At 25.5% G+C, this 27,318-nt stretch overlaps 2 protein-coding genes across 4 annotated transcripts; one reads left to right on the forward strand and one right to left on the reverse strand.

The window, feature by feature from the left end:
- The first annotated feature begins 1,665 nt into the window (after positions 1-1,665).
- LOC128954926 (hexokinase-1-like) lies at positions 1,666-4,899 on the forward strand. Its single transcript, XM_054300543.1, has 5 exons — positions 1,666-1,972; positions 3,297-3,605; positions 3,673-4,190; positions 4,265-4,560; positions 4,660-4,899. The coding sequence occupies exons 1-5, from the start codon at positions 1,883-1,885 to the stop codon at positions 4,881-4,883; spliced, it is 1,437 nt and encodes a 478-aa protein (XP_054156518.1). The 5' UTR covers positions 1,666-1,882; the 3' UTR covers positions 4,884-4,899.
- Positions 4,900-8,448: 3,549 nt separating this feature from the next.
- Positions 8,449-25,226, reverse strand: LOC128954924 (uncharacterized). Of its 3 annotated transcripts, none has more exons than XM_054300540.1 (11): positions 25,013-25,226; positions 22,090-22,355; positions 16,958-17,533; positions 11,195-14,541; positions 10,987-11,057; positions 10,550-10,724; positions 9,922-10,098; positions 9,629-9,744; positions 9,207-9,346; positions 8,898-9,051; positions 8,449-8,673 (listed from the first exon to the last, which is right to left on the reverse strand). In XM_054300540.1, the coding sequence occupies exons 2-11, from the start codon at positions 22,216-22,218 to the stop codon at positions 8,474-8,476; spliced, it is 5,085 nt and encodes a 1,694-aa protein (XP_054156515.1). In that variant the 5' UTR covers positions 22,219-22,355; positions 25,013-25,226; the 3' UTR covers positions 8,449-8,473. The 3 variants fall into 3 exon arrangements, with proteins under 3 accessions (XP_054156515.1, XP_054156514.1, XP_054156516.1); XM_054300539.1 differs by having other exon boundaries at positions 22,090-22,449; XM_054300541.1 differs by lacking the exon at positions 22,090-22,355.
- Between the last annotated feature and the right edge of the window lie 2,092 nt (positions 25,227-27,318).

A 27,318-nucleotide genomic window follows, 5' to 3' on the forward strand; every position in this document is an offset into this window, starting at 1 on the left:
CCGTCGATTCAAACCAATGTTAAAATATTTAATTAATTATTTTAATTGTTTACAATTAATATTATTTGCCCACAATTTCTATGTTTATTAATTAATATATGTTTTAATTGAATAAATTAGTTTTATTTAGTTATTGATAAAAATAACTGTGTTTTAAATCATACAATTATTACACACACTATTACCCGATATCCGGACAATCACTCGGACACAGGTCACACAGCAAGACATACCAGTTCGCATCGGGACCTGAATTAACAACAATCAACACAGCAAGACATACCTGTTCGGCTGTTGATAACCAGTTGGTACATCACATATCATTGCAACGGATCTTCCCTAAGGGCCGTAACCGCTGTAATAATGGTGAATCGGGAATCACACACCCCATAACCCACACAACTCGGTCCACGACCGCAATAATATTTTATTTTAAAAACTATAAGCTATAACTTTATTGTTTGATACTATTGAAGATTATTTAAAATAAAATTCATATAACAATTCTATTGATAATGATTTATTAAATTTTGATTTTTTATATATTATTAACTATTTTTGATTTAATCATATAATGCTTAATAATTTAAATAATCATTAATTGTACAGTATTTTAAATTTAAAATATTTTACTACTACTCTTAAATTAATAACATGATATATGGTAATTAAAATTTTTTATTTTTTACATTAATTGTTTTTAATAATATGAAATAGTTTCTGATAAATGTATAACTTATATATATATATATAATAGTCAAAGATATATTTAATAATGTTTATGTTATGCAATAAATATTTTTTGAATGATAACAGTAGTTATCAGAGATTATGCTTAATTAAGACATTATAATAAATAGTAGATTATATTACTCTGTAGTATATTAATGATAAATAATTATTTTAACAAAATTAAAGTTAATATATAAATATTTATGATTTTTTTGTATAACTAAATTAGTAAAAAATAAAATAAAAATATGATTATATTATTATTAAAATTTATTCTAAGGTAATTATCATAATATTGTAATTCAATCATTTGCTATTATTTACAATAATTGTTAACAAATATAGTGTAAATGTCAACCAATTTTATTATATTTTTAAAAAAATTACAAAATTATATTTATTCATTCATTTATTCAGTCATATTATATAAATTGTTTGTTTGAATATTAAGTATTAAAGATTAAATAACTTTATATTATAGTATAGTATTATATAATAGTAGTAATAGTAGTAAATTGTGTGAAAAAATCAAATGTGCAATGAATTTACAAATTTACATTACGTAAGCCTATTAATGAAATTATTCAATTTATTAGATATATATTATATACAGTATATTAATAAATTACATAAACTTATTTTATATACAATTACGTAATTCAAACATAACATAAAATATGGTATTAAATATTGATTTTATTTCTACGAAAAACTTATAGCTAATAATGTTAAGTTACTGTACTTTACTGTATATCATATATTATTGATAACATATGACATAAACACATATCAAATATACAGTACAGTGAATATACATATTATGAGTAACTTATATATCTATACAATCAGCAACTGATAATTTAATAGTCATATAATAATATAATAATAATTTAATTGATTGAGTACTCAGCGAAATATATATATTTTTTTTTGATAAGTCTTATAACACGTAATGTTAAGTGAATATAAATACTGCGATAAAAACTAGTGTTTGAATGAAACAAAAGTTTATTTTTGTTGGTTTTATCGCTTGAAAAGTCTGACAGAAGGCAGGATTGTATACATTATTATTGTTGTGACCACTGTTTTCAAGGGGTGTGTACTTACAGTATAGATATATAAACAAAATTCAAGAATAATAACTATAACTATGGACTCATCGGCTGAATCAGTACTTCTGGCGGACTCTCCATATCATAATCCGGTGCTCAATATTGGCGATGACAGCAAAAAACAAAAGGTTTGTCACGTATATACATATACTGTATATATTTTTTTGGACATCAATTGTTTAGATTCATAATAATAATATCATATAATTTATGTGTTTATATATATACAGTATTGTATATTACATGTTTGGACACGTTTGCTATTTAAACCCATAAATAAATAAAACTACAGTACATTACACATAATAGTAGCTATACTACTATTGTCTTTATAGTTTTATAACTTATACCCTAAAACAGTATAACTTATGTTATTTTTTTATAAATATAAATAATATAAAACACCAAATTTATATGTGTGTTAATAAATTTTAAATTTATTTTTTGATAGTTATATTAGCTCACATAGTAACTCCATTAATATGATACCAAACCAATACTAACGTTGATTATTTTTTTTTATTGAAAATGATAAAAATAAATTTAATAATATATGGTAATAACTATTTTACTTGGTTAATTACTAAATTTACTAAAATTACTAAAAAAACTAATTACTAAATGAGCCAGTCAAAATTAAAAGTTATACACTATTTTTTTGCTGCTCTAATTTAAATATCAATAGTAATTTTGTTATATATATTAGATTTTCAACTCATATTTTAATAGTAGATATAATAACTTTAATATTTGTTTGATTGAGACAAAAATATAATGAGGGTTTGACTTATTTTGAAAAATTTCAAAATTTATTAAATATTAGTTATTTTTTAAATTGCAGAAAATATTTAGCTAATACAATAACATTCACATATCTTACAGTATATTAAATATAATAATGCTTTATAAATATACTGTATATATATAATATTTTTAAAAATATAATTTATGCATTTTTTGAAGAAAAAACTATTAAATTAGTTTAATAAATATGCACTATTTATTTTTATTTATATAAATAAATAAATAAATATTTATGATTTTTGTTTTGTTTCTACAGCTAATTTAAAATCTATATTTTTTTTAACCATAATAATGAATACAAAATTTGGATTATAAATGATTATTTATTTTTAATAATATAATTCAATTTTGATTTCGTTTGTTTGTTTAATATTATAAACATATTATTAAAAAACAATATAATTTGTTTTGTCTAAAATTTTATTAGATTTAGATTTATTTATTATTTTTTTATATTACTGTTAATTATAAATAATAAATAGTGTTTCTATTAGAGTTTTTTTCGAAATACAATATTAATATTTTATATATATTGTATACTTTTATAATAAGTATTAAAAATTATTAAATCATAATTTTGGTAATTATTAAATTAATATAATAATAATTTTGTAAATATTGTATTTTTTTATTATAAATAATTAATAGATCCGAGAAATTCTTAAGGGATTTATTTTATCGGTTTCTAAAGTCAAGAAAATTGTTGACGTCTTCAGTGAAGAGATGAGACTCGGATTAGAGGCCAACCCGTCCCGAAAGTCATGCTTTTATATGGCCAACACATTTGTTACCGACTATCCGGACGGAACTGAAGACTGTGATGTACTGGCTATGGATATCGGTGGCAGTAATTTGCGGGTTATGTTATGTCGACTAAAACCGGGAACAGAACCAGAATTTCGTGTCCAACACTACGAACTAACTGCTGACCAAAGATCGGGAACAAGTGCTGAACAGGTATATCATTAAAATATATTGTTTTTCTTTAAATTATTTATTAATTTGTTATTAATATTTGATATAGTTTTTTGATCAATTGGCCAAAAATATCGGCGATTTTATTTCAAAGAATCCCGACATAAGTGACAAACGACTACCTCTTGGATTCACATTTTCCTTCGGTTACGAACAGTTAGCTTTGGATAAATCAAAGATTCTTCAGATGGGTATTCAAACAAATTTTCCCGACGCTTATGGCAAGTGTGCCGTTCAGTTCTTACGGGATGCCATTGCACGCCAGGGCGTGAATGTAGATGTAATATCCATTGCCAATGATGTGACCACTACTCTCATGTATGGTATGTATTTGAAACCTGAGACATATGTCAGTTATATACTGGGCTCCGGTATGAATGCCGGTTATTTGGAGAAAGTCGATCGCATCGGTAGAATTGATCCGTTAAAAACGTTTGACAAACCAGTTGAAAGCATTATCGTTAACACCGAGTGTGGCTTTCTTGGAGATGACGGCGCCATTGATTATGTAAAGACTCGCTGGGATATGGAGTTGGATGAAGAGTCGATGATTCCGCATAGTTATGGGTATTAAAAAAAAATCTCGATTTATTTCCTATGAATCTAAATATATTAATAATTTATATATAAAATTATATTAGTTTCGAGAAACTGGTCGGCGCTTTCTTTTTTGGTGATCTTATACGTCGTTCACTATTAACGTTAGCCGAAAACCAACTGTTTGTCGGCGGACTCATTACCGATGCTCTCAAACAAAAGGATTCAATCAAAGCTCCGGACGCGTCGTTAGTCGAGAACGACAAAAGTGATGACTTTGTGACTAAATTACTCCAACGATTAGGCTATACCTCCGCTCAGATAACCAAAGATGACATTGAAATTGTGAAATACGTTTGCTCTCAGATTGCTGTGCGAAACGCACAGTTAATTGCCGCCAGTAAGTCGTTAATTGTTTTTTTTACTTTTATTTATTTATTACTCTTTGAAGAGTATTTCAAAATCTTTAATTTTCTTATCCTATTATTTATATCAACAGATATTGCATCGGTTGTCGACAGAATCGATAAGCCGTTTATAAGAGTGGCAATTGACGGCTCTTTCTATAAAAAACATCCAAAACTTCATACTTTGATCACTGATTTTATCGTTGAATTGGTTCCCAATAATAAAAAGGTCGAACTTTTCTTAGCCGACGACGGAAGTGGTAAGGGATCAGCTCTTATAGCGGCCGTTGCTGTCAAACAAAGACAAAAATCTTGATTTTATGTCTCAATGAATAGACATTTCTAATTAATTAATATATTAATAATTCAATAATTTTATAAATAAATAACAAATATATTTTAAATATTATATTTTATACAATTTTATAAAATTTTGTCAAAATTTTAGTAATACTGTATTATTTGTTTTAAAATAAAAGAAATTATAAAATTGATTTTTTTAATATCAAATAACACCAAAAATATGTGACAAAAATAAATCCATTAATTATTTTTTTATAGAGATTTCTAGTCTAATAAACCCATTATCAATATATCATATGATAGGAAATGATTCATATTTAACATGATTTTAATGGTTTCGCATTACAATTGATGATCTTATTCATCACATTATACTTATTTGTATTTTTTTCTACACTTTTCTAAGTGTAAGTTATCACAAATCACCAATTTATAGGCCCATCATTTTTCTCCATACGTTTTATTTAATGTGTGATTGTCATCAATACTATGTATAATATATGATAAATTAATATAAGTTGAAAATTATCTTTATATATAATAACATTACTATCAATAGTATAAAAACAATAGATTTCAACAAATTTTAATACTCATAACATTGAAATATATTATTATTTGTAAATTGATTACCAAAATTAAAAAATTATCGTAATCTTCTAAAAGTTGAGTTTAATTTAAACTGATTATGTTATCAAATCATACACTTTATTATTTGGACAAAATGACAATTATTGTTATATGCATATTATTATTATTATTATATTACAATATTATCATTAAGACTATAGACTCTATAGACTACATTGAAAATGTTGATTAATTTTTATTAAGTGTCTGGAAATTAAAAAAAAAATATTTGCCCATTCAACCATCAAAATAATTAATATTAATAATTATTTAATAGATAATATATAGTATAATATACAGTATATCAATATATGAAGTTTGAAAATATATATACTCTACTATTTTAGATCTTAATAATATAGTTATACTGTTTAAGCAATTTTTTTCATAGGGAAGGAAAGTAATCAAACAATTATAGAATAAAGCAATTAATTTGACGACACATGTGTTCCGCTTACCGGAGTTCATGGTTTGTGTTTGTTGTCTCTCTCGCCCCCCATTTATTAGAGCCCAGTCTTAAACACATAAAGTCTATATACACTGTATATTGGATCTGTCAATAAACTTAAGACTCAATTGACTTTCCAATTTCCTTACCGGTGCCCATCAAAACATGACTGATGATCAACAATGAACAAACAAATAATACTAAATAAATAAATAAGCAAAAAAATCTTATTGTCTTTGATTAAGACAGCTTTATATATATATCTGTGCGAAATATCAGGAAAATGTAATTAAAGAAACAAATAATAATAATAATATTATTATTATAAAAGTTATGTCTATTATGACAAACGATTGATAGGTTTGCGTTAAAATGTTTTATTGTTTGACTTCAATATTACAACTATGCTTTTTTGAAAATAATTGTTATCTATTTTGGCAATAACTTTATGTGTATGATATAAAACAAATAGTAGTTTATGTAATAACTAGAAAACTATTTAATTTAATGTTTTTTATATAACAATTTAATTGCTTTGAATAACAAGTCATTCAGGCCTTTAATATTTTTCAATTATCACTACATTATAATAATTATTATATATAGCAATGATTTATTATTTATTTATACTTAATGTTTTAATTTTACTATAATTTAAATATATTTCAAATTAACTTTAATTAATATTATTATTATTTATTATTATTATTAGTAATTAGCTTAACTTATAACTTAATTAATAAAAATGTCTAGACATTAATAATATAGTAGTAAAGTGTATTTTTAAAAAAAATTAAAACTGACAGTAACTATAATTTGACTAATAAATTAAGTTGTAAAATGTGTTGTTAAAATTATATGATTTATTTTGAAATGCTTAATATATCTATCAATTTCTAAAGACAACAAAAAAGTTACAGTAGTTATCAAGTTTTAGAGTATATAAATATATACTGTATATATGATATATCTATAAGTTTATTAGTTTTGCTAATACATCAAATACTTGTAAAGTATATGCTGTATTAAACATTCACACAACAAACTATTATATAACATCAATACAGATATATATATATATATATAGGTATATATTTTTTATTGCAAATACTTTTCTACGATTTGCCGAAATGTTTATTTTCAAAAAATATTTTTTAACTTTTTTTATTACATTGTATTTTCTTTTCTAATTAGAGACCAAATGCTAAATTTTTTTTGAAGTCATCAGTAATTACATATTTGTTTGTCAATGTTTGTCATAAGATTGATGTTACTATAAATATATTATATATATATATACTTAAAAAGAGACAGACAATTAACATTTCCATTTACATTATATTTGATTTTGTTTTAGGAAAAAAATAATTGCTATAAAATAATATAAATTATATACAATTTTTCTTCGCCAGCCTAATCATATGTTTTGAAAATTAGCCACAAGTCATACGTAAAATAAAGCAAAAAAATTAAAATAAAATAAATAGAAATAGAGTGTAGAAAACACATGATTGTATAATACAACTAATTTTTGTTGACTTAAAAAAATGTCATTTAAAATAAACCTTTAAACTTAAAAAAAACTTGTATATAATAATAATCAATGCAAACCCCAACACAACGAGTAGATACTAACCTATAGTTAATTTTTTTCAAAAACCAAATGCCAAACACCCATCAATTCAATAGTAAATTCTCTCTCTCTCTCTCTTTCTCTCTCTTTCTCTCTCTCTCTCTCTTTCTCTCTCTTTCTCTCTCTTTCTCTCTCTTTCTCTCTTTCTCTCACTCATTCACTCACTCACTCTTATCTTTGAAAGGGATTCACAAATGTGTGGCTTTAGTTGTTGTTGTTGTTTGTCATAGATTGACAACAACAACTACACAAAAAACAATACATTATAATTAAATAGAAAAATTTCATTTTATTAAGCGGTATAACAGCATAATAATAATTGTTTGTAAATAAATAAATAAAAAATAGAGGGAAATGACTTTCAAATTGAATGCTTCCACTTTTTAGAGTTAGATATCATAAAAATTAATTTTAAGACTATTTTTTTGCGGATAACTTTATAGAAAGAGAGAGAGAGAGAGAGAGAAAGTGGATATCATTTTGATTGCATGTTTAGTACTAGGAATACAATAAAAAATACATTATTTTTATTTTATTTATATATATAAAAAAATATACGATTTATTTATAATGACTGAAATGTTGCGAAAAAAAATTACATTAACTTTTTTTACTTACTTATAAATTTACTTATATAAATATATTGTAAAAAATTATTATATATATAAAAAAAAATTCCGTAAAGTTCTGAAACTAATGATTGAAAATATACTGTATATGATGTGAACATTAAATTAGGCGACAAATAATTTACATAATGTTTGGATGAGTTTCGTGTGTATATAAAAAAAATATTTTATATAAAAAAGTTTTTCTCTTATAAAAAACTAAAATATTAATAAAGACATATAATTTAAATAATCGTCTAAAAAAACACAACATTTAGTTACTACTATATTGAAGAATCAGTTTTGTTGTAATCATTATTAAAAAAGTCGGATTTTTTTCTACTAAAATCCGTACAGTTTTGTTCATCGGAAGAGTCCCTACAATCCATTATACCGTTACATATGCTGTCCTTTTTGATACAACGACCCAATGGACATCTGTGGCCATCACAGACACGAATTGTTTCCGGCTCTAAGTCATTGTCTGATGTTTTTTGTGTGAGTGATAGTAATTATAATAAAAAGAGAGAAAGAGATAATAATTAAAAAATGTGTTGTAATTAAACTGATTCACAGAAAACAACAAAAAAAACACACGATTTTCATAATGACTTTTGTTTTCACTAATGAAAAGTGTTTTTTTTAAATATCATATTATTGTTGTAATTATTCACAAAACAAAAAAAAAACAAAACAAAATTCACTCACTAATGACAGAGTCTATCCAATCCATATATTTGGCAACTTTTGTATAAACTCCTGGACGACCAGCTCGGCCACAGCCGTCACCATTGCTGGTCACTCCTAATAAAAACCATTTGCCGTTACGTTTTTGACACATCAATGGTCCTCCGCTATCACCCTATATAATGAGATGGTGGGTTGGGTGGTGTGAGAATAAACAAAATTGTTTATAAACCAAAATTTTTTGTCTAATTAACTGAAAATTAACTAATTCATTGATGTACTAATGACAGTGTTAATATAATATGCTGTTATAGACTAAATATGACTTACCAGACACGCATCCCTACCCCCTCTGTCATAACCGGCACAAAACATATTATCGGTTATCTTATAGAGCGGCAAAAATAGGGTTCGTTTGCGGCACTCCTCTGTCGATATTACCGGCAATTTTACTTCTTGAAGTGTATCGGCTATTGATTGAAATATCAAATGAAAAAATAATAATAAATTATTTGAAGCAATTATATAATTATTTATTATTATGACTATTTAATTATATAGTCACTGAAAGCAATAATTTTATGGGTAATAATTGCATTAATACTAATAATTATAGTTTAAAAGTTATTATGGGAATTATATAAAAAGTAAGAAAAACTATATATATATATATATAAGTTCAGTAATAATAATAATAATAATAATTAAAATTAATAACTAAATTATTTAAACTATGTGGTGGAAATACATACGAAAAATACGTCCATGTTCAAATAGTTTACCCCAACCAACGGTAGTGCAAAGCTGACGGTGCCATTTAGATTCATCATCCAATTCGGTGGGCATACATACTGGCCGTACGTGTTTGCTATACAAAAACACATATACAAACATACAAACACATTATCAACAAAATAAAAATGATTAAGAGATCCAAATATGATTAATGACATATTGACTGACAAAACTATAGTATATTGCAATATATAAGAGGTATTTGACTGATGAAAGTGGTGGTCAAAATAGCCAACACACACACACATACCTATAATTGATGGGCTCATTGAGCCGTAATAATGCGATGTCATTAATAAAGCCTTTGTCCACGTAATCCTTGTGCACAATAACGTGCGTTATGTGCCGTATCTGTTCATATGGACTGGCAAACAGATTGCCGCGTCTTAAGATACCGAAGCGTGCCGTCCAATAGGCATCACGAGTACTGTGTGTGAGAGAGAGAAAAAAATGATTGCAATAAAAAATTATATTATTATTATTATGTTTTCACTGATTACAGAGATTCTGGCAGTGAATAGCACAGGTATGTTGTATACTGTGTATATGTAGTAAAACTTGTAAACTAACTAAGCGGAGTAAGTGAGTGAGTGAAAGAGGGAGATAGAGATTAAAGTAGACTATTATATAAAATAAAAGTACGGGTGCTATGAGTTATAGTTTGATTACTACACGCAACGTATCAATCATTTAATAAAATAAATGTTTTTTATCTCTCTCTTTATATATATATATAACTATAACTTGTTATACAATTTGTAATCAAGTCTTTTAAAATAAAAGACTATATAATTATATGATAATCAAATGGATGGCAAACTTTATGGTAGTTTTGAAATTTTTTAAAAACAAAATATTTTTTTATAAAAAAAACTTACGCATGAAAACAATGAGCTGCGGTTAGTAACCATTGATCAGCAACGATGACACCTCCGCACTGGAACTCGCCCTCCCTGTACAGCGCCACCTGCCAGGGCCAGGAGCCCTGCGATGAACTTTGACCCCCAACTATGCGACGTCTGATACCGTTCGTGACGGGACGTACACCACATTCTTTATATACAGGAGTAGACGATCAAGTAATGCGTTATTATTGTTGTTGTAGAGGAGGATGTGCATCATATATATGAGGGATGAGAACAGGTATGTATAGGTAAGTCAATATACAGGTATATATTAATATATATATATATATAAATATTTAAAGTATAAAAAAGGTACGGCTCTCTCTCTCTCTCTCTTTCTCTCTAATTATAGTCATTATTATCATTATTTTCTTCAACAACAACCAACAAAAAAAACATATATCTCTCACCAAAATCTTTGCACTTCACGTAAGTGGTTCTCTTCGACAGACACTCAGACCGTTCAAAAAGCGAACTCCACCTGAGATAAGACAATAATAATGAAAATAAATATTATATATATATAAAAATACCAATGATTTTAGTCCAAAGAAATTATATTAAACTGTTTCAGAAAATAATTATATGATTTATTATTTTGAGAAAAAAAATATTTACATCGATAGTGATGGAGAGATCCGGTTGTTATTGTTAAACGGTTCCAATTTGAAGAACTCGTTAGACTTATAATTGGTTAGACTTGTCATCTTAATTGAGTCCATATCCGAGTACGAGTTAGCTCTACAAATAGCTTTACCCAAGTCTTCAATTTTCCACAACTCCTCCGACGGTCTGTTTCTTTTGATGTCTAAGTCTTCATTGATATTGATGTCATCCAAACAAAGTGGAGCCCACTTTCCCTTTTGTCTTATATAAAGTGAGCCCTCATTGTTAAAGTATTTACCGGTTTCATCTAATGTCTGATTGTTTGGCACCAGTGATATGCATTCACTTTCATCGTCACCATTGGGACAGTCATTATCTCCATTACAAACTTTACTCTTATCAATACAGACACTACTTTGTGGACAAACATAGTCACCACCCTTACAGTAGGGACAGTCACTTTCATCGCTCATGTCGTGACAATCAATAACCCCATCGCACAGCTTCTTGTACTGGCGTTCAGCCCGCAGATAGTGAGCACACGTACACTGTCTCTCATCGGATCCATCGGAGCATTCTATACGTCTGTTACAGTAAACTCTGGATGGCATACACTCACCGCTCAAACATTGAAACTCATTGTCGGCACAAACACTGCCGGCAGTTGTTGTTTCTAATCCGTGGCTTAGGGTTGTGGTCGTCAATGAAAACATTTTAATCATATCCAGTGGTGACGTGTGATTAATCGATGCAATTTCGTCATCATATAGGGTCTCATCTGCCAGATCTTCATCCGTATTGGTAATCATGTCTGTGCTTATAATGTCATTGTTTGGTAACTTATTAAAAAGTGCCGGAGGAATATATTTGGGTAATCTTTCTCCATATAATGGTTCCGATGAGTCCACTGTTCGGATCAATTTTTCCGGTATCATTAAATCAGATTTGCTTAGATCTACACCGAGTGGTAAACCAGCAATCAATTGGCTGCCGCTGTCAGGCATTTGTGTCGTCGTTGACAATGATATGGCCACACGTCTGACATTTTTTGGAGGATTAGCAGTATTTATGTCACTATTAATCTGTGGATGAATTGTTGATGTGATTATGTCTACTAAAGTATTAGTGTATGAATTGGTTGTTATGTTATTGTTGTTATTGTTATTTGCAATACTGTCTGAATTATCTCTTGGATTTTCTGATGACAAAAATAAAGTCTCATTAATTACATTGAAATAATCAAATGGGCTTTTCGTTAGCAACGATGAACTGTTTGGTGAGTCCGGCGCTGTCTGTGTCTCTGTTAAGCTGTTTGTTGGCGATTGTGTTGATTGATTGACACCACTTTCTGACCACTGGTTGTTTGATGTAACGGTAGTTACATTTACAACATTAGGAATGTTGTTAAACACAGTACTACTACCGGCTCCTAATTCCTGTACTCGAGAACCGGTATTACTTAAAGAGTTAGTGGTATTTATAGTTGTTGTTGTGATAAATGAATGAGAATTATAATAATCCTTATTTGTTTGACTATCATCTCTGACAATAGGATTATCATTCAATATGTTTAATGATTTATTTTTTCGCAACTCTTTATTAAAATCTTGAGCGAAAAAGTCATTTTTGTTTGTTTGGGTCTTTTGTACTGACGATTCAGGTTTGGTACCGACACTTATTGGTACAATAAAGCCGTCGACCATTGATGGGTCACTAGTTGTCGACGACAAACGCGGCGAACGAGTGGCGGCAGAAGAAAGAGATAATGGACTTATTGGTGATGAAGTCGATGATAAAGATATAGGTGTAGTGCTGCTGGTGGTGGTTGTGGTGCCTATAGTCGGATGTGTTATAGATATGTTGTGATTTTCTACTATTTTAGGTGTTTCACCTTTTGGTGCATAAGTTTGATCTTCTACTTTAGGGCCATCATCATCATCATCGAGAAGACGGGGAACTTCGCGCATAGGTATGCCTATAGGTATTGGTATTCTGAATGGCGGTCGCTGTCGGTGTGGAATTAGTATATTGTGTGGCGGGGGTTGCGGTTTGGGTTTCATTGGTATGCCTAGATTTGGTTGAAATTGTTGGTTAGTTGGCACCTGTATTGGAGGTGGAATTGGTTTAGGTGGTATAGGTTTAGGTGGTGGAGGTGGTGGTGGCTGTGCTACAACAGGTTTCCATTGACCAAAATCTATTCCACTAATTCGGTGTCCATCCTCTTTATGTCCACTAATTCGTTGTCCATCCTCTTTAAGATCAGTTCTTTTCATTAAAACATTAGACATATCGTTGAGAGGCGGGAGTGGTGGTGTCGGCGGCATATGGTTTGGTGGACGCGTCTCTGGCAGTGGTGGGGGTGGAGTTGTAGTAGTTGTTGTTGTGGTGGTAGTGCTTCTTAATCGAGATCTAGTAGTGATGCGAACATTGGGAATGGAAGTGGTAGGCGTTTTAGGCGATGATGTGGTCGATTGTTTTCGTGTAAACGGCAGGAATGGGTTTTTATATTCAGACTTTGGTGGGACAGTAGTAGTAGTTGTCGTCGATCTTATGTAAGAAATTGTTGTTGACTTATAATTATTGGGTTTAGTAGTCGTGGGAACATTGGATTCACTTTCATTATTGGCAACAATTGGTGCTATAGTTGTTGATAAGTGAGCTGTTGTTGGTGTAGTAGTAGTGGTTGTTGTTGTCGATAGAGCTGATGTAATGAATGGATCGGTATTTGAAATATTTATTGTAATATTTGAAGCGTTTCTCACATCGATATCTGTCTGTGAAGTGCTTTGGCTTTTCCCCAGTGAAGGCAGTGTTGGGTTTACTATAGCTGTGGTAGTAGTAGTAGTAGTAGTAGTCGTAGTCATGCTATTGTCTGTTTGGCTGTCTTTTGGCTTTATGTCAGAAGACTTGTTTGACATTTGTTTCATAATGTCTTTAGCCTTTATGGGTGACAACGCTTTATTTGATAGAAAACCGCTGGTCTTAATATCGTTGACATTGCGATCGGTCATTGGTTCCAAATCAGTCATCACTTGTATTGATGTCATATCAATAATAATTTGTTCGGTTCCAGTAATCTTCAATTGGCTCATACCATCTCTTAACTCTTTTTGTATCAATTTTACGGCAAACATGTCATCAAACAGTGGACTATCCTTCCTATCGCTGCCAATCCTGCTGTCAGTCCTGTCGACAACTCTGGTCTCACCACTTCGTCTCTCGCTTTCCATAACAGTATTGACTTTCCTTCGATCCAAACCCAGCCTAAAATATACGACAAGAGATCCCTTTCCAAAGGCATAGACTTCCTGTTTAGTGATGGCATTACTCAATGAACTCGTCTCCAATGCCGTCTTTATCTGTTTTTTGTCGTTTAACAATCAATTCAATTAAATAATGAATATTTAAAAAAAGTGAGAAAATTTAAAAATGAAGTGAAGATATACACAAAAAAATCTATTTTAAAGATTAGATAATAAAGAAAAAAAATATGAGATTATAAAGACTGTAACAGTATTTTCAATACAAGAAAAAAATAATTTCAGATGAGATACACTGAAAAAAACCAATTCATTTATAATACAATATGTGTCTAAAACACTCTCATCTTTTATGCGGCAAATGATGAATGACATCAAATGAGATATTTTTTGTTGTAAAGTCATAACCCTTTTTTGTTGTTCACAAATAACAAAAAAAAATATTTCAATAAAGTTATTTAAAATAGATTTCTATAAATATTCTGATATTTTTTATTGATAACCATGAAAATCAATAATAAAGAGTATTAAAAAGTTTTTATTTATTATTATTGTATAGCCTTTAAAACATATGACATCTATTTTGTTATTTGAAATTTTATTATTATTATTATTACTGTATTATTAATATTACTATACATACCAACACTAATCATAATACTATTGCAATTTGAGTACTGTATAACTATTTTGCGATAATTTTAAAAGACATATTTATGATCTTATATATAGTTTATTTTTTAAAAATTTTAAACAAAAATTGATTAAATTGTTTGTTATTAGCGTTGCGTTTGTTTGTTATTTATTTTTCAATTGCCTCAACAAGAGTTCAATTGCTTGAAAAATAACCAAAAAAATAAATAATATAAAAGTTTATGTTTCGTCGTTGAGACAAATTATTTGCAAAATAATAATAACAAAACAAAAAAATAAAATCAACAAAAAAAAAGTAAAAGCAATTTAGCAAAAGAGTTGGATGTTTGCAAAAAATTGTAGTAAAAAAATAAGATAAAATTATGATAAATAATAAAAAAAATATTACTGTAAGTCCTCATGATTTGACTTGAGGGACAAATCATTTTAATAAATATATATATATATATTTATTTATATAATATATTCAGTATATTATATATACTAAAAATATTGCTTAATAAATGTTATTATTTTTATTTTTTATGCACAAAAAATTGTGAAATAATAATTATTTTTATGTATATTAAACATATTTTGCGAGTATGTGTGTGTGTGTTTAATAATTTACACAATGTGTATATAATAAACAAAATATTATAGTAAATGTTTGCAAAAAAAACTAACCGAAAAAAGAGAATATATTGAATATATACTGTATATTATTGAGTAATACAACACTAATAAAGAAGATTTAGATAAAAAAAATGATAGAAAGAGAGAGAGAGAAGGGAATCACGATTTTTGTATTGAAATTTATATAATTATTGCTTAATTTTATTACAATACATATTATATGGTAGTGTCTATACTGTTGGTGTGTTTTTAAATATATATATATATATATAAAAGTATTAACTATTAAGAAAATACTGATTTCACGGATTTTTTGAAAACTTGTTTCACTTGATATTTAATTTGTTTGGGTCTATGGCTATTGAAACTATGTATGTATTTGTTTGTGTGTATGTTTTTTTGGACAGATATTTCTAGGATTACTATTAAACAACAACAACAACAACAAAACAAAATGAACCACAAATTTTTTGGAAAATCATTCATCATTATTAGTGAACACATATTTCCTAATAACATATGCGTGAATACATATATTGAATGCATAATACAAACAAACAAACACATGATATTTTTTTAAATGGCATAACAATTGCCCAAACAGTTGAAAGACAAATCATGTATAATCTATTGATAAAAAATTCATATCGGTTTATATACTGTATATATATGTATGTATTTTTAAGTTCAATTTACTTTCAAAAACAATTCATGTGTGACTTTTAAAAGTAAGTGAGAAATAGAGAGAGAAAGAGAGTGAGTGAGTGAGAGAAAAGTATTGGAAATACAATAAAAATTTTATAACAAAAAAAAATAAATTTTGGACCTTTTCGTTGTCTACTTTTCTAAAAACTTTTTTTTTTTATTATCATATTATTGTTACTTTTATTTTACGGTTTTTTGTGTTGAAACATAAACTTTTCAAAAAAGTAAAAATTTCTAAGCAATAAATATCTCTCTCTCAGCGTTTTTTACTCTCTCTCTCTCTCTCTCTCTCTCTCTCTCTCTCTCTCTATCTATCTATCTATCTATCTATACATTATTCTACACCAATATTATTATTATACAGTATACACACACACACTATAATAAATAAAGTTTTTTGGTTATAAATATAACCTAACTATTCAATCGATTAAGAAAATATTATTAGCATGAAAAGTGATGGGAAAACTATTAAAGAGTTGATATCAAAAAATATTTAACAAACATATAAAAAAAGTTAAATAACAAAAAAATCACTTACAATAGTCTCATATTTGTTGGCTTTTTTGATGAACTCCAGCGATGAAGTGTTGATTAACTTTTGGTTAAAGTTATCGCCCGAATCCACTTTGAAACTGCCGTTTACTAGAAATTGCGAACTTTTATGTAGGTTTGTAATCATTGCCAGATATATGGAAAAGCCGACAATAGTGGCCAGAGCCGATATGATGACCAGTGCCAGCATTGTTAGCCAACAGCAGCCGCACGACACGCCACAACATTTGCGTTTCTTGGAGGTCGTTGGCCACGAAGCTGATGATCCGGAACAGGTCGGATAGAGATGACTTTGCGAGTGCATGTGATAGTGGTTAAGACTGGCCGGACTATGGCTGTCAATACTGGCAGTATGGGTGTGAGTGTGGTGGGGGTTATTATGGTGGTGTTGGTTAGGGTAGTGGTGATGGCCATCGCTGGTCGACGATTCGACATTGAAACCACTGTCCCAAACCAGATACGGATCCTTATTATTATTATTATTTCGCGAATAAGTGGCCGTATAGGGCAAGTAGTCTTCGGGAAAGTTTGCCGTCGCAAAGGACAGTGATAAACGATTGGCCTGTTTTGGGTACAAACAATACAATTGTTAAATACTTTATTATATATAAATTATACAATTATAATTTGCTTATAATTTTAATAAAAAATAAATTTTTTAATTATAAATATTATTGTATAATATTTATTGTAATTAATTTTAAAGGAAATATAAACACACAGATATTTTATAATAAATGATACTTCAATTTCATTGTATATTTTTACAGCATTTTGAATTTATTTATTTTTATTTTTATAAATGTACTGTATACTAATACAGTATATGCTGCATATGTACATATAATATGGATAAATAATTTTAAAATTAAAAGTTATATCTTTTTTTTTAAAAAAAACAAATAAAATAAAAATCAAGTTTTTAAAAAAATTAAATTTTTTAATATTTATATGATAAGACAATAACTATGCATCAATTAAAATTATTTATCTTTTTAATATTTTGTTTTATAAATCAATAAATAAAATAACTTTAAAATAATTGATAAACATATAAATACCGTATACTGTATATATGATTAAAATATACAGTATATGTACATATATTAAATGATTGAATGAATTTTAAAAATTGAATTGAATATTATATACAATATAAATATAAAATTAAGCGCATAAATTATTATTATAAAATATTTCAATGATAATACAACATAACAATAGATAATTTTGTTGTTTAGTGTATCATCAAGTTTATTTATTGTAGAATTTATTAATTTTTAAGTGAAAATATTACAAAATTTTCATCATTTATAACCCTATCTATTGTTTAATATTTTTATTTTGTAATAAAAACATATTAATAAATTATTTAATAATAATTATTTTCAAAAATGATTTACAAACTTTTTTAAAAATAAATTATGAATCACTTGCTATTGGAAATTAAGATAAATTGTAGCAAAAAAATTAAATAAGAGAAGTTTTAATATTAATTTAATTTAAATTAATATATTATGAAACTTAACACTTTAGTATTTAATATTATATAATAATTTTTTGTATAACAATAAATCTTAAAGTTCACAACAACAACAAACAAAATGCTTGAAGCTTTTTTTTATTTAAAATTTATTTCAATTAAATGTATTTTATATAATATTATACACTATGTGTGTGTTATTTACGTAAAATACATTTACTTAAAAAAACATTCATTAAAATATTTTGGTATTTATAATTTTCATTGAACTCTGTTAATAATATTTTATTTTATTTTTTGTTAAAACACTAAATGATGATAATATTATATATTTTACAGCATATATATAACCTGAATAGCTATAAAAAAGTAAAATTTATTAGTTAGTAATAGAAACCGTTTCTAATTATATCTCGTGAAAAAAAGCTTGAAATGCTTAATAATATACAAATTGTTATTACCTGTATTGCAAATAATTATAAATACAGTACAATCCCTTATAATTATTTGCTATTATTTTTCTTTTTATATCACTATACAGGTATCAAACTTATGTTTCTTAAAAAATAAAATTAGAAAGCAATGCAAAATTCTCAATATTGAAAATCTCTCAATAATTTGAACATCAGATTAAATGTTTGAGAGATTTGATATTTATTTTTAATACTCTCTCTCTCTCTCTCTCTTCAGTAATAAACTAAGAGTGAGTGTAAGTTTGAAAGAGAAAAATAGTCAAACATTACTTCCTATTGATTTCAAGTCGAGATTAGGGATCTAAATGTTTTAAGTGATTTGAATATTCATCACACAATTCAAGGCAACAAACTTGAAATCATCCCCTGAGAAGACAACCCACAGATTTTTGTTGTTTTTAAAACACATATAACTTCTCTCTCTCTCTCTCTCTCTCTCTCTCTCTCTCTCTCTCGAGGCCTTATCTGTCTATACAATGGGTAAATAATAATAATAATAATAATGATAATCATTTCATACAATAACATAAGCCCAACAACATTGCTATTAAATAACAACAAGAAAATAAGATATATTTTTTGATATTTTTAAATACAGTACTAAATCAATATAAAATGCTTTCTAATTTAATAGCATATTATTTTTTAATTTAAACATAAATTATACAAAACTAATCATTTGAATATATAATTTTCATTTATATATATATATATATAAATCAATAGTTTTAAAATAATAATTTTGATTTTTGTTTGTTTTTTAAATAAATAAAAGAGAAATACAAAGATATTAAACGACCTCAAAATAAGTTATAAATGACAAATAATTATCGCTATTATTTTTAAATGAGAAGATTCACTATATTTTAAACAAATAAACATAAAATATATATATAATTGGTATATGATTTGCATATAAAATACTTAAAGCATGACTTATCAGATGTGAATTGAAGGCTAAATTCTTAAGCGTTTTATATTATATAAAAAAATAATATAATTATTTTATTTTGTTTCGGATAAAACAAATCAAAAATAATTTTCTATTCATTAGAAAATTAGGAAATAAAAAACATTTATAGTCATATATTGTATACATAAATAACTGTATATACATATTAATGATTACTGTTATAAATATTAAAAAGCTTGACAATGATAAACATTATTATACCAGTATATACAGTATGTGTGCATAATATTATATATTAAAACTTCAAATTTATTATGCAATAAGAAAACATAACAAAACTATTATAACTTAATCATGGACTGTCGCTAAAATATAATGTTATTGTTAATTTTTAAATTATATCATATATAAATAAATAAATAAATAAATAAATATATATATTTGGCTACATTATTGTGAATGAATATTGCAATTATATAATTGTCGTTTATTTTTTGATAATAATCATAATAGTTCACAACAAATGTTAATTTATAGTTTTTTTTAAAGGAAAACATTTATATATTTAAAAATGTTTCATTCATTTACCTCTCATAAGGCACTTGACATTTAAAACCATTAAATTTTTTCACACACTTATAAAATAAAGATTACTATTATACACAAAATACTCAATTTAATGCTAAAAAATTTTTATACCTTATAGTTAAAAAAAATAGTTTTTTGTTATTGTGATTTACGTGAAAAAATATTCAACCATTTGTAATTAAATTAGATATATTTTTTTTTGCTAAACAATTAATTTATCCGTTTTATTAAATGTAAAAGTTGTGTGTCTATTAAATAATAAACAATTACCACCAAAAAACATACATACATAAGCCCGTATTATACCATTTCACTATTATATTTCAATTTCAATATTCAGTTCCTCACTTCAAATATCATAAATAATAATAATAATAATAATAAACACAAATAATTTTTACAATTATTATTATTTAATTTTTATTTACTGATGATAATAATTTCTCTCGCATTTTATTGTTAATAATAAAACAACAAAATTGAGGTTATTTTACAAATTGCTTCATCACAACGTATATAATGTATTTACAAACACTTATATACTATATATTATACAAAGATTTTATACAACAACAAAATTTTTGAAGAAAAAAAATTATATGAATAGATAATATTATTAATAATGATAATAATTTTTTTCTCAATGTAATATATATTTTTTATAATTTCTTGTAAACGTGAATTAAAATGTAAATAATAAATAATTATATTTGTTTACAAAAAAATCAATTTTGTTTTTATCACTTATTAAAACTAAAAGCATTATTAAATAGAAAGTGAAAAAACATTTTAAATGCATTTTACCTACCCCCCCCTAAGACCAAGTTTTTATTTTATTTTACACCTATCCCAAATTTTCGAAAAAAAATCAACCCCCCCCCCTAAAATTTTACAAAGTAATGGATAATTAATTTTTATTTATCAACTTTATAACTAATTTCAATTAAACACTTCAATTCAATTACCCCCCCCCCTCCAATAAAATCGAGAATCTTGTATAACATTGATTTTATTATATTAACTATTGAGTTGAAATCATTGTCTATTAATTTATTGTTAAAAAAATAGTTTATTATGTACTGCTGTATGTATTTTTTTATTTATTAAATAGAAAAAACATATAAACATTGCAAATATTATTTATTTATTTTTAAATTTATGATGAGTATTACATAAGACTATTTAGTAAATCGTGAAAATAATAATAAATAGTAATTATAATGTTTGTAATGACCGTCACAGCAAACAATAATTAAATACTGTAGTATATCATATATAAATAAAATTTAATTTTTTATTCAAATGTTTTTTAATGAAGTTTTCATAAAATTTAATATATATATATATATAAATATATTTATATCATATAATGTACTGTATAATTTATATGTATATATTGTATAAGTTACTTATAGTGTGTATTACAAACACCTTATTATTAATTGATTTTTACACATAGACTGTACTATTATTATGTATGGGAATAGACATCCACTCAAAGCAATGGTGTCTGATATTAGGATTTAGCGCTTCGGGCTATTAATAGGTATGTGTTTTTCGGGACCTAAAATTTGTGTGAGAGTAGTCCTGATAGAGTATGTGTGTGTGTGTGAGAGAGAGAGAGAGAGAGAGAGAGAGAGAGTATTGAATGATTGACATACCTGTCTCATGTTATCCTGTGTGTGATTTGTGTCCAGAAATACGTGGTCTCGGGTCTGACCAAACCGATCGATGAACGTATCACGTGATAAGCCATTTGTTAAGTAATGTTTGGCGTCGAGTTTGGACATTGAAGGGACAGTTATCACATAAAACTAAATCGGAGTTATCACTTGTTTAACTCAATTGTTTGATTCAATTGATGTTTTTTTTGTTGTTATTTCTTATAGATCTTTGACATTACATCATTTGCTCGGTATATCTGCTGCTGAATGTATTTTTTTTAATTATAACTAAAAATTTAACTAAATTTATAATTTGTTAAACAATTTATAAAGTCACAAATACAGTTGGTTAGAGCTCTGGTAATTAAACAAACAAACAAACAAAAAGATTAAAAATTAATACATTGTTGATCTAATTATTTCAACAATAAAATAAAATTATTTCAAAAATATCATTCAATACAACTTAATTAAAAATATGAGAAATATAAATTATATTACATTAAATTTAAATACTATAGTTATTTTGAGACACATTAAATTTTTTACAATATATAAAACATTTTAAAAACATAATATCCAATAGAAATTGTAGGAAAATTTACACACACAAAAAGTTATCTTTTATATAATAAAAATTGATAGAAACTTTTATATGTATAGAAAAAATAATGTTATCATAAAGTTATATACAGTATTTATATTGTAATGCTTTACCACAGTTAGCACAGGTATTGTCAAAGTGTATGCCGTACTGGAGCTGTAAAAATGCAATGCATTGCTCATCCCTCACTCACTCATTCACTTACACTATCTCTACCACCAAAAAATAATAATCCCTGTGCTCTCTCAACCAGTCTTTTTAAGGAGAAATGCATTATAAATGTTGTTATATTGTAATACAGGTAATTGAAGGTCATATACAATATATAAAAGGGCCTTACATTAATCTCGGGCACGCGGTTTTTGCTATAATTCTTAAAAGAACTGAGATATATTAATTTTGTAAAAAGTGTATTAAAAAGTGATTTACGCGTGATATCATAAATTATTTAATTTTTAATTTTGATCACGTGATCATATTTATTCTTGGACGTTTGCAAACCACTATGTCATAACCTATACTATAAATGCTAGAATAAAATTTCAATAGTAAGTTTGTAAAGCTTAAACTGAAAATTTATGGGAAGAAAAATTTTTTTAAATTGGTCGAAGAATAAATTTTTTATGGCTTTTCAAACTTGTGGAAAAACACATTATATAAAATTGTGGAAAATAAAATGACGTTATTTATGGACAGTAGACACTTATTAGATAGAGATATTAATACTATTGCTTATTCTGAAAACAAATTTTTTTTATGTTAAATATTTTTTTAGATAATTAAATTACAATAAAAAACACAACATTATATTTCGATAATGCAATTTTTAATTAAATTTGATTATCTAAAAAATTATTTATCATAGTAAAATATTGTTTTCAGAATAAACAATAGTATTAATATCTCTATCTAATAAGTGTCTACTGTCCATAAATAACGTCATTTTATTTTCCACGATTTTATATAATGTGTTTTTCCACAAGTTTGAAAAGCCATAAAAATTTATTCTTCGACCAATTTTAAAAATTTTTTCTTCCCATAAATTTTCAGTTTAAGCTTTACAAACTTACTATTGAAATTCTATTCTAGCATTTATAGTATAGGTTATGACATAGTGGTTTGCAAACGTCCAAGAATAAATATGATCACGTGATCAAAATTAAAAATTAAATAATTTATAATATCACGCGTAAATCACTTTTTAATACACTTTTTACAAAATTAATATATCTCAGTTCGTTTAATAATTATAGCAAAAACCGCGTGCCCGAGATTAATGTAAGGCCCTTTTATATATATATATATATAGCGGCAACCAAATGTAAGTTTTTATATATAAAGTTATATATATAAATAAATTTTTATATAAATATAAGTAAAAATGCTAAACAACAACAAAATCGTAATAAACAACAAACTATATTTAAATAATTACATAATTGCTTAAATAATCTAACTAGTTAATTTTGCATATATATATATATATATATACCTGTATACATGTATATATATATAAATTTATATATGTAAAAAATTGTATTAAAAAATAAAATAGTTTTATATAATTTTCATAAATGAATACATGCATATAATTATTATGCAATGTTTGAATAAAATACAGTATACTTTTTTCTTATTGTAATAATTACTATCTTAAAAATACTTGAAAAAAAATTGATACTACTATATAATAAAATTTATTATTAAAAGATTAATTACATATAAACATAATTATATATTCAACTATTACCTTGGCAAACTTAATTATTAAATAGGAAACATCTTAATTTTTATTATTATTTTCTTAATTATAATTCACTAAAAATAATTGTTATATAACTATTACTAGCAATTGTTATATAATTATTAGTTGTTTAATTTAAATTAGCTTTTTAACTGAATCAAAAATAATATAGGTATATTATATTGTAATATAATGTAATATACCATTTGTATAAAACTTTATGGAAATAGTAAAAAATATATTAATTGTATAAAATCTATTGTTTAAAAAATTTTATGCTATTGAATATTTGAATCAAATAAATGGATATATTTTTCAAAACTATGTTTGAACAACAATAACAACAAACTATATATGTCTTTCAATAGTAAACAATTTAATGTTTTAATAGTGAATAGATTTTAAAGATTATTGAGTGTAAATATTTACCGATTTATGAGTTAAAAATATATTTATAACTTATATATCATATATAAATTAAATATACACAAAAATTTTATTAGTCATATATATATATATATATAATATATCTATAAATATATATATCGATAACACACTTAGTAGACAATTACCTGACTATTGTTCATCAATACTATTTGAGGCAAACGTGACTTACGGTTGAATACTTGACTGAGTCTTTTTCAGCGATCATAAGTATACAGAATCGGTATTTTGTGAAAAACTAACTTTCCTAATGATAGCACACAACACATACACACACACAAAGCACTTACACTTGTTGTTTAAAAAAATCACTGGCACTTCAAGTCGTACAACACTTTATACAGCACTGACAGTACAACAGCACAATCGTTGACTCTCTCTATCTATTTCTCTCTCGGATATAGCCGTGTGCTATGTATGGGTTGGTCCTAAAACCGGAGCTCATCTCTCATACATATAAACAAGTATACTGTAGTCCTCTCACTTACTGTACTATCCCTCTCTCTCTCTCTCTCTCTCTCTCTCTCTCTCTCTCTCTCTCTCTCTCTCCCTGGCACTGGCAGCGGACCATTTAAGGGGGTTGTGTAGTCTATCAATACATAAAGTATTATATAAATACCTGAATATATATACATAGTGTTATGCACACCTTAGATTATGGGTATGGATGTATGGAGTAAAGGCATTTTACCCCCCCCCTTAAAATCTTAATCCCTTAAATTTCTAATTTACTCACAATTGCTAATAATTTTTATTATATTATTATTATATCTTATTTCAATTAAGTATTAGTATTAAAATTAAGTTTATATTGATTTAAATATATCAGTATTTTCATTAAAATATGTAACTTAAAAGTTAGAAATAAATTATATGTTCAAATATGTTTTTAAAATAATAAAATCTAAAATTATATATTTGTTTTTTATTTGTTATAAATTTTATTTTATTAAATATTCTTTAAATTTTAGTTATAAGTAAATAATTTGAGGCAATTTATTGGGAATATCTGTTTCCTAAAAATTGTTTTCATTTTTTCATAAAAATTTTCTGAAACTCATACAAAAATTTATTCGGATTTTGAAATTTAACTATTTTTTTGAAATGCAACAAAAAAATTTATATTTTACTCAATACACTAAGATTTTTTATGTGATTTTTGCTATCTCACTCTGTACTACCCCCCCTCCTATAATAGAAACCTTGTTTACCCTGCTACACGTTTTTCAATCCCTGTCTACAATTTTACACATAAATAAAAAATACCATTATATAAGTAGGACTATTTCTCTCTATGGCTTAAAATGTTAATAATTATATTTTTCAATGGAAAAAATACACCTGGGTTATTTGGTTAGACAATTGATCTCAAAAAAAATAATATTTTAACAAATACAGTCAATAATAATAGTATATATTTATCTCTTAAAAGTCTAAATTGATTTATTAGGTATTTTTAGATTTTAAAATAATATTTTTATTATTATATCATTTATATGTTTTTTGTGAAAATTACATTATATTACCTTTATATTTATATAAATATATATTTATGTGAATTAATTAAACTAGGATTTTTTTGTAAAAAAATAAACTAAGCTATATAATAATATTTGAATTTTATTGCTATTTTAAACAATTTTTATTGTCTTAAAAAACACCGGCTCTTTATTTTTTTATTGCTATTGTATTTTATAAGTTAGTTTTATTTTGGCTTTTAAAACACATATTTTATAATAATTTGCATATAAAATATTTTTTTCTAAATCATAAAACATTGTGTTTTAGTGAAAGTAATGCATAAATTTTTTAAAAATATATAATACAATGTATTTAACAATCATTTTGTTGTTTTACAAATGCTGTATTTACATATTTTTTATTTAAATGAAAACTTATATGCATTTAATATTTTGTTTTTCTTATAAAAAAATACATAAAATTGTTTTTAACAAAAAAAATATAATATACATTAAATTATCATCTTATTATTTTTTGTTGTCCACTAATAAACACGTGTTGTTGTAATTTAAATATAAGTTATATATACTATTTATATTATTAAAAGTATATTATACTAAATATAAAAAATATTAAAATTGTAGTGAGATTTTATAATATTTAAATTAAATTAAATACTTGAGCTAGCTCATATAGATGCTCAAATTTTAAATTCTAATAGAAATTTTATAAAATTTATAATGCATTAAAAAATAACAAAATTAATTATATGGCATTTTTAATTAAATGATTATAAATAAGATTATTGAAAATAATTTAAATATAAACATATTAATGTTTTATAATTTAAATTAACTGCTTAGTATTAATTTAATTAATTTAATTTTGTTAAATTTTGTATATTATTATTTAAAAATTAATCATTAATTAAAATTATTTTTTTGTTAGTATTAACTTAATACTTTAATACTAT

Source organism: Oppia nitens, unplaced genomic scaffold, assembly GCF_028296485.1.
Source record: "Oppia nitens isolate AA-2021 unplaced genomic scaffold, nextdenovo-longstitch-racon4-pilon3 scaffold2_pilon_pilon_pilon, whole genome shotgun sequence".
Lineage (NCBI taxonomy): Eukaryota > Metazoa > Arthropoda > Arachnida > Sarcoptiformes > Oppiidae > Oppia > Oppia nitens.